The 16,383-nt window shown below is 38.5% G+C and overlaps 1 protein-coding gene across 1 annotated transcript in view; it reads left to right on the top strand.

Moving 5' to 3' along the window:
• The window catches only part of ANK2 (ankyrin 2), a 240,754-nt gene that overhangs the window by 198,248 nt on the left and 26,123 nt on the right, over positions 1-16,383 (top strand). The window contains exons 31-35 of the mRNA XM_064286268.1: positions 169-397; positions 1,181-1,306; positions 2,512-2,634; positions 7,067-7,088; positions 9,835-16,077. Coding sequence (XP_064142338.1) covers positions 169-397; positions 1,181-1,306; positions 2,512-2,634; positions 7,067-7,088; positions 9,835-16,077 — 6,743 coding nt within the window. The remainder of the gene's footprint in view (positions 1-168; positions 398-1,180; positions 1,307-2,511; positions 2,635-7,066; positions 7,089-9,834; positions 16,078-16,383) is intronic.

Below are 16,383 nucleotides of genomic sequence, written 5' to 3'. Positions count from 1 at the left end.
CTTTTTTTTTTCCTTTTCCTTATTACCTCCCTCTCTCGCTTTCCCCATTTTTTGTTTGTTTGTTTTTAAAAAGAATTTAATGACTACTCTGACCAAATTTAAGGAACTGGTGTTTTTTAACTGGGAATACTTTAAACTTTAGACAAGTGACTTTATTTTATTTTATAGGTTCTGGTTGATAGATTGTCGACAGATCCAGGAATCCGTTACCTTTGCATCACAAGTGTATAGAGAGATTATCTGTGTACCTTATATGGCCAAATTTGTAGTATTCGCCAAATCACATGACCCCATTGAAGCCCGATTGAGATGTTTCTGCATGACTGATGATAAAGTGGATAAGACACTTGAACAGCAAGAAAACTTTGCTGAGGTGGCCAGAAGCAGGGATGTGGAGGTACTGTATTTTCAACACAAAACAAGTTTATGCTCACATATTGTTAATACCTTTATTAACTGTTTATATTTAAAGTATAGTTTAATAAATAGAGCTATTAAAAAAAAAGGCCAGCCCACATCTTGATCAGTCAGAAGGTCGAGTTCCAAATCAGCCATTTTTAGCCAGTTTGAATTGATCCTATACGAATGGTCTTAGGGTATGTGAGGAGGTAAAATGATTCTTTTAAAGATTATTTTGGGAAAAATTATGAGTTATTGATAAACTCAAAGTATGTAACTATAGCAGTTTAGAATTTTTTAGGTTTTCTTATTTTTTATTAGCAAATTAAATGGTCCAAGAAGTATATTCTGTGAATAAACATGAAAGCATGAGATAAAGAGTTTTTCTACATTACTTTTTTTATTTCAAAATTTTCCATCTGTGTAGGCCTTTGGAGTCAAGGCATCTGACTCATTATGATGTCAAAAATTGTCCAATCAGGAATTTAAATTTAAAATTTAAATATATATTGGTTCTGTGGGATAACATCCAAAATGATAGTTTTGGAAATGAGAGCACTAAATGCTCCGTGCATTTGAAGATTCTCATTACCAGAAGAAGATGGAGTACTGGTCAATGCTTTGTCGTACATGTGATAAAATATCAGTGTGCAATGTAAGGATTCTTGTATATACATTTAAAGAATTTTTAAAGTTCCTAATAGTATCACCATTTCATATTTGTGTAAATAAGTTATACTTGCAGCTGTTCTATTCTTTGTTCATCTCTGTTTTCACCCAGGTGTTAGAAGGAAAACCCATCTATGTTGATTGTTTTGGCAACCTGGTCCCATTAACCAAGAGTGGCCAACATCATATATTCAGTTTTTTTGCCTTTAAAGAAAACAGACTTCCTCTCTTTGTCAAGGTAATGTATACATGGAAATTTTATAATGTCTTTTTTTTAAAGGCTTGACTGGCCTATGATTTTCTAAATGTATGAACTAAGGCTTGGAAGAAAATTATCTAGTGTGCCACGTGAGAACTTAGCTGGGTGAAATGCTTCGTATTGTGATTTACAGTCTCAGTATATTTGAGAATCATATAACACATCTCTTTTGTGGTTGTAAGTACATAATTCTCTTTAACCTTGTCAGACAAGGAATTTAGATTAGCTGCTATTTTTTTTTTTTAACAGTTTCAGTAATTCTTGAATTTGTTTCAGGGGACATGCCTGTGTAATTTTTCCAGGAATGTATTTGCAAATCTCTTTTTATTAAGTTTTGCCAAATCTCTATTGAGTCACTTTGCCATTTCCAGTTCTATTGTTTTTCCTGATTAAAGATAGATTTTTTCTTTTTTATTGTACTTTAGACGAAGGTTTACAGAACAAACTAGCTTATCATTAAATAGTTAATACACATATTGTTTTATGACATTGGTTAACAACCCCATGATATGTCATCCCTCTCTCTTCTTGACCTTAGTTCCCCATTACCAGCTTTCCTGTCCCCTCCTGCCTTTTAGTCCTTGCCCCTGGGCTGTTGTACCCATTTAGTCTTGTTTTGTTTTATGAGCCTATCTAATCTTTGGCTGAAGGGTGAACTTCGGGAGCGACTTCATTACTGAGCTAAAAGGGTGTCCAGGGCCCATACTCTCTGGGTTTCTCCAGTCTCTGTCAGGCCAGTAAGTCTGGTCTTTTGTATGTGTGTGTTCTACATTTTTATCCAGCTCTGTTTGGGACCCTCTATTGTGATCCCTGTCAGAACAGTCTGTGGTGGTAGCTGGGCACCATCTCGTTATATCGGACTCAGCCTAGTGGATGCTGTGGTAGTTGTGGTCCATTAGTCCTAAAGATAGATGTTTTTCCAGGTTACCACATTAAACACTAACTGTTAAGGAGTGGTACATCCATTTAACCCAGGCAACTATATAATTAAGCTAATATTTGATATTGTTGATTTGCAAAAGTCATTCTAAATGGTAATAAGAAAAAGAAAAAAGGAATACTTCTGAATCATTACTTACCATTAACAAATGAATTTTATTTTCCCTTTCTTTTCTGAGCATCATCTAATTAAAATAAATAGCATATGCTGAATGAATGAAGAATATGTGTCTTTGTTGTTCAAGGTACGTGATACGACTCAGGAACCTTGCGGACGACTATCATTTATGAAGGAGCCAAAATCCACAAGAGGCCTGGTGCATCAAGCTATTTGCAACTTAAACATTACCCTGCCAATTTATACAAAGGTACTGTAAAATCTGCTGTACTGTAGTTCAGGCAGCATAGGATTTTATTTTCATGAGCTTTTTAAAAATCAAAGACACTGAATACAACCACGTATAGCAATGATTTTTGATGCCCTGTCACATATATGACTTTCAAGTGAAGTAAGGAAAATAGAAGTTCTACCTTTACTTGCATTAAATGCAAACGTCTATAAATATATACTGGACATAGAAGGCACAAAATTTGGCTTAACATTTTGGAATAAGTTTTTAAAGTAAAAGAATTGGCTTTCTCTTCATTATTGTTTTTATGTGCTTTGCTGAGAGTACATTTAACGCATTTGTCCCTACCGATATATTCACAGTCTATTAGCTTCTGCTTCCTACTGATTCACAGGTGGATTATACATTATTAAATTCTTAGCAATCTCATGATATTTTATCTTGTTGTTAAAATAATTACCTGTTCATCTTATAACCTGTAATATTTTAAGAGTATCAAATTAATTTTTCAGTGATTTTAACATGATCAGTATACAAAAATGCCCTATCTTACAAGGAGTAGATTTCAAACACTGATTTTTGAAAAAGAAAAAATCATTAATTCCTGACCCAAAGTTTATCTGCAGATATCACTTTGTATCCAAATCTCTCCCCATTGTAGAATTCCTTGATTACGCAGATGAAATCAAAGAGAAAAAGTGAATTAAACAAATGTTTTTGTAACTGTCTTTCTTATCTTTTTTTTTTTTTTTAATCAGTATCCCTTTTTAATAGAAAGTTCCCCAATGACAACCTGTAAGAGGTTGTATCAAGTTGTCAGTGTGTGTATTGGAGGTAGGGGAAGGGGACAGGTGGTGGCAGGTACGACCTGGAGGGGAAGTAAGGATATATTTAAAATCCTCAATCTTGATTCCACAAAACGAAAAATTTTCTATGCTTCTTGTCAAATTGCATATTTTGCTCAATTCATTATTCTGGTGGATAGTGATCAGTGATACGGAGAAAAGCCCATTATGCTTGACATTGTAAATTCTTATTAAGTGATAAAAATGGAAGGAAATATTATCTACATATATAGATATACATGTTATTCCAAGAATTAGAATACAGCAATAGATATATCCACCCAAATGAGCAGAATCTAAAGTATTCTGATGGTGCAGAATATACTTTGAGGTTTGTAGAATTGATAAATGGTGAGTCATCCGAGGCAAAATAAGACCCACAAACAAACATCCACTGTTAATGGGCAAGACATCTGAATGATACATAAAGATGAAGGAGCTTTGTCTCTGACCTCAGTGAGTTTTTAGTGTGTTATAAAAGAAATATTTTACTTTATTAATACATTTAATTTCCAACTCAAGACATCTCAGACCCAAATATCAAAGTCGTGATGGTCCAGGACAATTTGCTTTAGTAACTCAAACCAAAAAAAAAGAAAAGGAAAATGCCAAACATTGTGTACTTTAGATATACTTTAAGTACCCTTTAATATAATAGGAAGGAATCCCTGGGTGGTCCAAAAGGTTAACCGCTTGACTACTAGCTGGAAGGTTGGCTGTTCCAACCCACCCAGAGGCACATCAGAAGACAGGCCTGCCAGTTTGCTTCGGAAAGATCACAGCCTTGAAAATCCTGTGGAGCAGCAGTTCTACTCTGCACACAGGAGGTTGCTGTAATCTGTAATCAACTCGACAGCAATTAACAATAACAAACAACATTATAATAGAACCCCTAATTATTGCCTATATATTGAAAATATTTTCACCATATGCTTATTTGTAGCTGTTAACATTTTCAGTTAATATCTGTAATGACTGGGATGTCATCATCACCATTTCTGTAGTATATATGCCATCAAATCCATTAAATGTCAAACTTTGGGACTGCTGATGACCTAGCATCTGAAATTAGTGTGTTTATAACTTTGGTTCTTGTGTCTGGAGTCTACAGTCTTTTGCATTTATATCAGCCCTCTTTAATTTTTCTGCCTGTCTTCTGTAAACTGTTAATAAGAAAAAAACAAGAGAATGCTGACTATATGTATGCTTGCCTCGTTGACATTTGTTGGCAGGGTGTTTACTCTTTTCTTTTCTTCTAAATATTCTCTACTCTTCTGGCTCTCTGTTTTCCATCTTGCATGGCATCTTGGGGCGTCAAGGAATCAGAGTCAGATCAAGAACAGGAAGAAGAGGTAATTATATGACAGTGTCACTTGTTAATGGCTGTGTCATTGCTATAACCACTAATAAAAACAAAGAGTTAATCTGTATTCTTAGAAGGGTTATACAGTTGTTCTTAGTAATTGAAGGGTTACAATTTTACCTACCCTCGCTAAGCCTCTGTTTTCTTATCTTGTGGACTGCTGACTTCCAACTCAACCAACCAACCCACCCAGTGCCGTCAAGTCAATTCCGACTCATAGCGATCCTAAAGGACAGAGTAGAACTGCCCCATAGGGTTTCCAAGGAGTGCCTGGTGGATTCGAACTGCAGACCTTTTGGTTAGCAGCCATAGTTCTTAACCACTGTGCCACCAGTGTTTCCCACTGACTTCAGAGAATAGAAGGTTTCCCTGTAAATTGTTGTCCTTGTCTCTATGCCATAATATCTATTTCTTTATCAACTCTTGGAGGCCAAACCAGTTCTCAAAGGTTGGTCTGGGGACCTGTAGAGGTAAAAGCAGTTTTTACAATAGTACTGAGACCTTTGCTTTTTTAACTCTCATTTCTTCACAATGAGAAAACTTCACTAAGTGGAGTTTTTCAGAAGCTACATTACTATTATAACTTGGACAATTAATGGAATGTATGCTTGTGTATTCCTGGTTCTAGAATTTTCTCAACTTTAATTTGTTTTATTTATATAAACAAAAGTTCTTTGAGTTCCTCGGTAATTTTTAGGAGTGCGAAGGGGTCCTAAGATGAAAAATTTAGAATCGTATGATCAAAAAATGTTAAAATTCATGTAGTTCATCCATTAAGCTATAATAACATTATAATGCAGAACTATACTAATAATCGGAGCCCAGGTGGTGCAGTGGTTTAAAGAGCTAAGACTGCTAACCAAAAGGTCAGCACTTCGAACCCACCAGCGGCTTCTTAGAAATCTTATGGGGCAGTTCTACTCTGTCCCGTAGGGTCTCTATGAGTGGGAATCGACTCAATGGCAGTGGGTTTGTTGGTTTGGTTATACTAATAATGAACATTTACTATAAGGTATGCTCTTTACTAAGTGCCCTGCATACCTTATTAATGCTGATCTCCTATAACCACCTTATGAGGTGTGTGCTATTATTGCCCTCATCATAGATGAAGAAATGAGTCTTAGGTGACCCTGAACAAATAGCCATTTGAATTACACCTGCTTCAATATTTAAAGCAGGCATGTGTTTGTCTCCCATATAAAGATCCAGAAATGCCCAAACATTATAAAATAAATGAAAAAAAAAATTATCTGAAGTTTCCTTATACTTACCTATTAACATATCAGTTTCTGTTTTTAAGATAGACAAATGTAATTGTTATTCGTTGTACTTAAATGTTTTCAAATATACTAGCTTTCTTTTTTTTAGTGTTATTTTGATGTATTTAAAATACAAAAAATATAATGGAAAATATAATACATATCCTTTTACCCACCACCCAGCTTAAAATGCAAGGCGTTATCAGTTGAGAGAATACCCCTGAATTCACTTTTTTCTGATATCTTGACAGTGGAGCAGGTCAAGGCGGGCTGGGTTATAGACCCATTGTCCTGCTTTATATAGGCTTATACACCATAAACTTATTCTTCCTCTCAAGTATACAGTCACTGTTTGTTTCAGATATTCAGTTTCCTTCCTGTACTTGGTGACTAGCATCAAAGCTGTTAAAAACGGTAACTGCCTATCTTCTTGAAAGAGTGGTAAAGTTATGAAACCAACTTTGCTATATTCACAAATAATTTTTCCCCATTGGTTATATTATTTTTCACATTGCATATTTTCAGAAAATATTCAGGGCAATAAGTCCACTTTTTATCTTTTTCAGGATTTAGAATACTGGCTTATTATTAATGATGATGAAGCTACAGTGTTTCATCCTGGCATGCTGTTTGTCCTTCCCTTCTTTTTCTCATCTAAATTGTCACTTACTGCTTAGTACCTAGTTCACTGTTTTCTTGGCCTTTTAACATCAAATATGTCCTGGTTCATATCTTCCCAGCAATGATGTTGGAAAGGACTTTCCACCTATAATGTCTAGCAGTGAGGTTTTTCTTTTTTTTTTTCAAAGTTTAGAATCAAGGAGACCCTCAAGAAGAACTGTTTCAAATTACTGTGACCCATCTGTGGTTTAGAGTGGCACCTTCGTATGTGTAATTATGAATAGGAGCTTATTGTGCACATCAGAGGCTGTGAGACAAGATTCTCTTTGTAACCATTTCAATTTATGTATGTTTTCTTTCAGATCGATATGACATCAGAAAAAAGTAAGATTTTTAAATAAAATTGAGTTGGTTTGAAAGCTGGCTGCAATAAGAGAAGCATGAATTAAGATGCAAGCTAGTTGCCACTACTAACAACTACAATTATTATATTTTTATATTGTTTTTATTAATCATTAATATATATTTATAAAGCAGCTTGGCCAGTTAAATTACAAATATATCTAATTTGTGAGCTAATTATCTATAAGATGCAATGATTATTCATCTAAGCATTCACTTTCTTTTGACATCCCTGTTAACCCTGCTATCGCTGTTATGCTTGTTTAGAAACCTACCCCACCGTTTTTGTCCATTTGTTAGCATAACATTGTCATCTCATTTTTTTTTAAGCACTGACATGACAGTATCACTTTTTACACTGACTTCTGTAGACAGCCTATTATGTAGGATACACCTAAATAAAAAAAAGTGATACTGTTTAATAGTTCTCAGCAAAGCTAACTCCCCACCCATCCCTTCTTCACACCCCTTACTGTGGTGAAGTATAACTGACATCCTTAGGGTTGATGTCTAACAGACTTGGCGTGAAAATTCTCTGAAAAAAAATTAGGAACCAAAAATGAAAACCTCCTGGATGAAATGATTAGCCACAACAGTATGTTATTATAGGGCTAATTTTAGGTAATGATTCAAACCCCAAACACAATCTAGGACAGAGGGAACTGGTTTTTACAGACCTTACGAGACCTATCTTAGAATCATTTCAGGTTATGTTGAAGTAACATTTTAGCTTGTTGGCCTGTTTCCAGTGACTCTGTGTGCAGAAACCCAAGTTGAATCGTACAGATTTCTTGTTGATATACCGAAAAGTTTTAGAACAAAAAATTCTAATTTTTAATGTTTGTCCGTTGTAAGATTTATTCTAATACATTGGATTTCAGGGTGATATTCCTAAAAGGAGAAAACTTAAAGCTATGTTTAATATGGCCATCTGACCCCATATGGTCTAGAGATGATCGGAGGGACTTTTATACCCTAGCACAATGTAATTTATGATCAGGTTACTAGAATGCTTTTAAATGAAGGTCTCCTGACCTTCATGTGAAATCATTATTCGGAAAGAGAATATTTGAATCTCTGAATGTTTTTATTGGTTTATGTAATCGAACAAATCTGTATTGATATAAATTATTTAAATATATTTTGGTACATGCATATTCCCATACTGTATCTTCTCAACAAATTCTGATTCTCTCAAGAGAAGGCACTTTTGTTTATATGACCTATCATCATTGCCTTCACTGAGTCCTTTTTTCTTAAAAAATATTTTATTTTACTCTTCCACTTTCTTCGTCAGGACTACTGGGTTTAAATGGCCTTTTCCTTTGCTCTGTAGATACAAGCTAAAAAGAGTTAAAAACTAATCTGTTCATCTGCCTCCATCATTAAAAAAAAAAAAAAAAAGTTATCATGTTGCTATAATGCCAGGGATTCTCCTGAATGACTCCTAGATGTAGCAAAGGTTAACAAAGTTTGGATATAGTCTCATATTTGGTTTTTAGTTTAAAGACACTCATTAAATAATCTTCATCCAGCTATAAAATGATCTCTGAAAAAGTACTCATTTGAAGGGATTCTTTCCTAAGGCCTTTTTTATGAGTAAATCCAAATGAGTTTGACTGGTGTTCCCTCCTTGCCCTTAGTGGGTACATGCCCCCACTACCAGTGCCTCACAGAGACCGCATATAGTGTCTTACATAGTGGCTTGAAGAGAAATAAATACGCTTCACCACAGTAATGTTTTACATATTCTTTCTAATTTCTTTCCTTCTTCCTACCGGTGTTCCTAAGCAAGGCCACATTCCCAGCAGTTTTACTTCACCTTTGCTTTGCATGGAAATAACTTGGCTTACATAAACTGTGTGTGTGTCCTGTGTGACTGTCTCTAATTTGGGTTGCCATGCATTACATTTTAACTTTGGATTCATATAAGTTTAATCGCAATTGTTGTTTTTGTTGTTTTTCTTTCCTTTCCTTTATTTCCCTCCTTGATCTGTCCATTATGTGTCTAAACAAGGAGGTTGCTCCAAGGAAAGGACCATGCCTCTTAGCACAAAACCGTTTGTTTCATTGTTAGGTGTGAATTTCCCTTAGATGAAATGCCGGTGTGCAGCTGATTCAGATATATTTTATTTAGTTCTTATTTTTTTAATACGTATTGGCAGAAATAACGTACGAATTCCAGATTTTTATGACTAAAAAATGCATATACACCATTAGAAGTTATTCTGACAGTTTGCTACTACTGGCTTTCTCCCAGAGGAAATGAACTTTCTGCAATTTGTAATGCTTTTGTTTCCTATTTTCCCCATATTTATTTTATTTTATTTTTGAACATTGATATGTAACATCTGAACAATCTTGAGATACCTCTGTGTAATTTCACTGCTTTCTTTCTTTGTTTTGATTTGTGATTTTTTTTTTGTGTGTCCGTATATGGGTGTCTTGATTATTTGTTATAGCTTTGTTGTACGTGTGGATGTGCTACAGTGAGAAAATTAAGCAAGTTATTTCCTGCTCATTTTTCCTTTTCAGTTTTTTTTTCCCCCCTTTAGCCTTGCTTTGCTCTTGTACCCTGAGACTTTGTGGATCCACCATTCCCAGCCATTTTGTTGCCCCTCCCACCACAACAGGAAAAGACTCTTGTGTTGGTTCAGTCCTGATTACATTTGCCAATATCCTTTTTGATTTCCATTTTACTTTCGATGTTTTTTCATCCACATCAAAGATGATGAGACAGAATCTACAGAAACATCTGTCCTGAAAAGTCACCTGGTTAATGAAGTTCCTGTCCTAGCAAGTCCGGACTTGCTCTCTGAAGTTTCTGAGATGAAACAAGATTTGATCAAAATGACCGCCATCTTGACCACAGACGTATCTGATAAGGCAGGCTCTATTAAAGTGAAGGAGCTGGTGAAGACTGCTGAGGAAGAGCCAGGAGAGCCTTTTGAAATTGTCGAAAGAGTGAAAGAGGACTTAGAGAAAGTGAATGAAATCCTGAGAAGTGGGACTTGCACAAGAGATGAAGGCAGTGAGCAGAGGTCTCAGTCAGAGAGAGAATTAGTGGAAGAGGAATGGGTTATTGTCAGTGAGGAGGAAATAGAAGAGGCTAGGCAAAAGGCACCTTTAGAAATCACTGAATATCCATGTGTAGAAATTAGAGTAGATAAAGGGGCCAACGTAAAATTAGAAAAAGACTCAACTGGGTTAGTGAGCTACCTTACTGATGATCTAAATTCATATGCCAGTTGTCACGAAGTGCAACCACAGACAGTTCAAGATGCCACAGAGGAGAAATGTGAGGCTTTAGTTATTAGCAGGAGCTCTGAAAATGAAGAGAAAGATGTACCTCCAGATGAGTCACAGAATACACAGGAACAGCACAAACCAAGCCTGGGAATAAAGAAGCCAGTGAGAAGGAAATTAAAAGAAAAACAGAAGGAAAAAGAGGAAAGTTTACAAACTGGTGCAGATAAAACTGAACTTAAAAAATGTAGTTCAGAAGAGTCATTAGATGAAGATGCAGGTTTAGCCCCTGAACCTCTTCCCACTGCAAAGGCCACATCTCCTTTGATAGAAGAAACTCCCATTGGTTCCATAAAGGACAAGGTAAAAGCCCTTCAGAAGCGAGTGGAAGATGAACAGAAAGGTCGAAGCAAGTTGCCTGTCAGAGTCAAAGGCAAAGAGGATGTGCCAAAAAAGACCACCCACAGGACACACCCAGCCGTATCACCCTCTCTGAAGTCAGAAAGGCACACACAAGCATCACCCTCCCCTAAAACAGAAAGGCACACTTCTCTTTCCTCCTCTGCAAAAACTGAAAAGCATCCTCCTGTATCACCATCTAGTAAAACTGACAAACACTCACCTGTGTCACCCTCTGCAAAAACTGAAAGACATCCACCTGTGTCATCATCAAGTAAAACTGAGAAACACTCACCTGTATCACCCTCTACAAAAGCTGAAAGACACTCCCCTGGGTCACCTTCTACAAAAACGGAAAAACATGCACCTGTATCACCTTCAGGTAAAACAGAGAAACGTCCACCTGCATCACCCTCCGGGAGAACAGAGAGACATCCACCAGTATCACCTGGGAGAACAGAAAAACGATTGCCTGTATCACCCTCTGGAAGAACAGAAAAGCACCTACCTGTATCAACCTCTGGGAAAACTGAAAAGCACCTGCCTGTGTCACCTTCAGGTAAAACAGACAAGCAACCACCTGTCTCCCCCACCTCAAAAACAGAAAGAATCGAGGAGACGATGTCTGTTCGGGAATTGATGAAAGCCTTCCAGTCAGGTCAAGACCCATCTAAACATAAGACTGGACTCTTTGAGCACAAATCAGCAAAACAAAAGCAACCACAGGAAAAAGGCAAAGCTCGGGTAGAAAAAGAAAAGGGGCAGATAATAACCCAGAGAGAATCACAGAAAATAGAGAGTCAGACAATCAAACGAGGCCAGAGATTTTTAGCAACTGGAGCCTCAGAATCCAAAAGAGGGGTCCGTACTTCCTCTATAGGGTTTAAGAGAGAAGATATAGTGGGAGAAAAGGAGAAAGCTTTGAACCACAAAGCACCCGAGCCTGTTCAGCCAGCACCCCAAGAAGAAAGCCATAAAGAGAGTGTCCCCAAAGAAAAGATGGTTGATGAACAGGAAGAAATGGATCTCCAAATCAGTCCAGACAGGAAAACTTCTACTGACTTTTCTGATGTCATTAAGCAAGAGTTAGAAGACAATGACAAATACCAACAATTCCGCCTAAATGAAGAGACTGAAAAGGCACAGCTTCACTTAGACCAAGTACTCACGAGCCCTTTCAACTCAACATTCCCACTAGATTATATGAAAGATGAATTCCTTCCAGATCTGTCTTTACAGAGCAGTGCTTTAGATGGCAGTTCTGAAAGCCTAAAACATGAAGGGGCAGCAGGTTCCCCGTGTGGCAGCCTGATGGAAGGGACCCCGCAGATTAGTTCAGAAGAAAGCTATAAGCATGAGGGCCTAGCAGAGACCCCTGAGACAAGCCCAGAAAGCCTTTCTTTCTCACCAAAGAAAAGTGATGAAAAAATTGGGGAAACAAAGGAAACTACCAAGTTAGAAACACCAACAGAAAAAGAACGTCCTACAACCAAAGACATTAGTGATGGTTCTGAAGAGCAAGGTGCTGCAGTCCCAGAGGGCATATATCCCTCTGTTGAATGTGTTCTAAAGGAAACCACTCTAGCCCCTTCCAAAGACACATGTCCCAAACAAGGAGATCACCCCGGCAGGAGTAGTGTATCATTAGTAGAAGAAATACCTGAAGGACTGGCTAAGGAAGCTTCCTGTGATGAAGGTCAACTTACAAGTGGTAGTTCAGCCCTTAAGACACAAACTGATACTGAGGTTCAGGAATCCACAACCACTGAACCCTCAGATGAGACAAAGACCTCACCATTGCCTGATGCTTCTGTAAAGACAGACTCAGGGACTGAATCAAAGCCTCAGGGAGTCATTAGAAGTCCCCAAGGGTTAGAACTTGCACTTCCTAGCCGTGATAGTGAAGTCCTCAGCCCTGTGGCTGATGAATCATTCACAGTAAGCCACAAGGACTCTCTGGAAGCTAGTCCTGTGCTGGAAGATAACTCCTCACACAAAACCCCTGATTCTCTGGAACCAAGTCCTCTGAAAGAATCCCCTTGCCGTGACTCTCTTGAAAGCAGCCCCGTTGAACCAAAGATAAAGGCTGGAATTCTCCCAAGTCACTTTCCACTTCCCGCAGCCGTCACCAAAGCAGAACTCTTTACAGAAGTGGCCTCCATGCGGTCCCGGCTGCTCCGAGACCCTGATGGCAGTGCTGAAGATGACAGTCTTGAGCAGACATCGCTCATGGAGAGCTCAGGGAAGAGCCCCCTTTCTCCTGACACACCCAGCTCTGAAGAAATTAGCTATGAGGTCACACCCAAAGCCACAGATGCAAACACACCAAAACCAGCCGTGATTCATGAATGTGCAGAGGAGGATGACTCAGAAAATGGGGAAAAAAAGAGGTTCACACCTGAAGAGGAAATGTTTAAAATGGTAACCAAAATCAAAATGTTTGATGAACTTGAACAAGAAGCAAAGCAAAAAAGGGACTACAAGAAAGAACCCAAGCAAGAAGAGTCTTCATCCTCTGACCCAGATGCTGACTACTCCGCAGAGTTGGATGAACCAAAGCATAAGGAGAGTATGGGGAGTGAAAGTGATGTCCCTGTAGTAGTGACATCAGAGAGCCGAAAGGCTTCTTCCTCCTCAGAAAGTGAACCTGAGTTGACACAGCTGAAAAAAGGTGCTGACTCAGGCCTCTTAGCAGAGCCAGTTATTCGAGTACAACCTCCTTCACCACTTCCATCCAGCGTGGATTCCAATTCTAGTCCTGAAGAAGTACAATTCCAGCCTATAGTTTCTAAACAATACACTTTCAGGATGAATGAAGAAATTCCAGAAGACCCAGGTAAATCAGTAGAAGAAAAAGGTTTTGAATCCCATTTGCCTGAAGACAGTCATGATATTTCCACTGATGGTCCAGATATGTCTTATGATGATCTAAATAGAGACAATGATCAGCCCAAAATCTGTGATAGCAATGACCCTGAGGCCATGACTCCTGCCAGCTCACCCACTCCAGTCTATCCAGGTCTCCAGAGTTCAGCTGGTGATGATGTTGATGAGCAGCTAATCATCCATAAAGAACCTTTAGCTCTTGAAGATAGTCACAAAATAGACACAGAAGATGAAGAGCTTGATGGTTCTAAAGTGGAATCTCTACAAGTAGAATGCTCCAGTGAAAGCTCTTCATCTTTGTCCTCTTTGACTCATTGTCCAGTATCTGAAGGAAAAGAACTAGATGAAGAAGTATCCTCCACATCTTCTGCTATAAAAATGGAGGTCACAAAAAATGACCAAACCTTTGAGAGCTTACCAATGGATTATTCCACTGAAGAGTCATCCACTATTACTCAAACAGATATAGTATCCACGGATGTTCAAGTGTCTGACCCAGCTGAGACTGATGATGTCTGTGATCCTCAAATCATAAGCCCTTATGAAAATGTTCCTTCCCAGTCATTTTTCTCAGGTGAAGAAAGCAAAACTGAAACAGACGTCAGACACACCACAAGTTTTCACTCTTCTGAAGTATATTCTGTTAGCATCACATCGTCTGTTGAAAACGTAGTAGTGGAAAGCTCCTCTAGTGGAACTGTTTCAAGTGAACAACCTAATTTTGAGAACCAGAACATGGAAATAGAATCAAAACAAGAAAGTTCTGTGTGGGAAATGCAATCAGATAAAGCTGCCTCATCATTAGAGCCTGCTGTACCAGATGCATCAGCAGTCGTTGGTGGACAAATAAGCAAAGTCATTATCACAAAAACTGATGTGGATTCTGATTCCTGGAGTGAAATCCGTGAAGATGATGAAGCCTTTGAGGCACGAGTGAAAGAGGAAGAACAAAAGATATTTGGTTTGATGGTAGACAGACAATCACAGGGTACCACCCCCGACACCACTCCTGCTAGGACCCCTACTGAAGAGGGGACACCAACAAGTGAACAAAATCCATTTCTCTTTCAGGAAGGAAAGTTGTTTGAGATGACTCGAAGTGGTGCCATCGATATGACCAAAAGGTCCTATGCAGATGAAAGTTTCCACTTTTTCCAAATTGGACAAGAATCCAGGGAAGAGACCCTTTCTGAAGATATGAAAGAAGGGGATTCTAAGGCTGAGTCTCCACAGCTGGAGACATCCACTGAGTCACTAGCAGTTTCAGAATCCAAAGAAACGGTAGATGATGAAGCTGACTTACTTGCAGCTGACCTGAGTGAGAAAGTAGATGAGATACCTGCCTCAGATGCTCAACTTAACTCCCAAATGGGGATGTCAGCCTCTGTTGAAACATCAACAAAAGAGGCTACTTCTCCAGGGGTTGAGGACCTCACCACCATGGAAATGAGTGATACACCTCCTGCATCCAATATAAAGCAGACATCTTGCCCTGACTCCCCTGAACCAGTTGTACAAATTCAGTTAGATTTTTCCACAGTCACCAGGTCTGTATATTCAGATCGAGATGATGATTCTCCCGATTCTTCCCCAGAGGAACAAAAATCTGTGATTGAAATCCCTACTGCACCCATGGAGAATGTGCCTTCTACTGAAGGCAAATCCAAAATACCTGTAAGGACTGTGCCTACTTCAACACCAATACCTCCATCTACAGAGTATGAAAATTCACTTTCTGAAGATTTTCTGCCCAGTCTGGATGATGAAAGTAAGGATGATGAAACAAAATCAAAGTCCAAAATCCCCATCAAAGCACCCATCCAAAGAGCAGAGCAGCAGCTTTCACACCTAGACTCATCTCTCCAGAAGATAGTGGGTCCTCAGGAAATGGACGTGGCAAACAGAGCATCAGATAGTAGAAGCAAGTCTGAATCTGATGCTAGCCCTTTGGACTCAAAAACCAAATGTCCAGTAAAAACTAGAAGTGACACTGAGGCAGAAATAGAGAGCAGAGAGAAGGCAGGGGAGCTTGAGTTAGAGTCAGAAGAAGGGGCAACAAGACCAAAGATATTTTCATCTCGATTGCCAGTTAAGAGCAGCAGCACTACATCTTCCTGCAGAGGGAGCGTGAGCCCCACAAAAGAAAGTAAGGAGCATTTCTTTGACCTTTACAGAAACTCCATAGAATTCTTTGAGGAGATTAGTGATGAGGCTTCCAAGTTAGTGGATAGACTTACGCAGTCAGAAACGGAGCAAGAATTAGTTTCAGATGATGAGAGTAGTAGTGCCCTGGAAGTTTCAGTAATTGAAAATCTACCACCTGTTGAGACCGAGCACTCAGTTCCTGAGGACATCTTTGACACAAGGCCCATTTGGGATGAGTCCATTGAGACTCTGATTGAACGCATCCCTGATGAAAATGGCCATGACCATGTTGAAGGTATTTGCCAGCCACTTGGGATTCCCTGTGCTACGCATGTCATAAATTCGTTATGGTTTTTTGTTTGTTTTACTTGGGTGATTTGTGTCTCATTTTCTTTAAGCTTTCTGTGGTGGTTAATGTGTTTGTGTAAGCCTTTTATGTTTTGTGCTTTCTCTGTATAATCTTGTCTATGAAAACAATCTCAAGATTGAGTAATGAGAATGCTTATGGAAAACATAAACATCATAAACCGGCAACGGTGATCTTGCCTTTTTCTAGCCACTGCACGTGAGGCCATGCAAGCTTTGAGTTTTGTTGTTCTGA

This window comes from Loxodonta africana, chromosome 5 (genome assembly GCF_030014295.1).
Source record: "Loxodonta africana isolate mLoxAfr1 chromosome 5, mLoxAfr1.hap2, whole genome shotgun sequence".
Classification (NCBI taxonomy): Eukaryota; Metazoa; Chordata; class Mammalia; order Proboscidea; family Elephantidae; genus Loxodonta; species Loxodonta africana.
The sequence above is the reverse complement of the archived record's forward strand: the minus strand, read 5'-3'. Positions and strand labels throughout refer to the sequence as shown.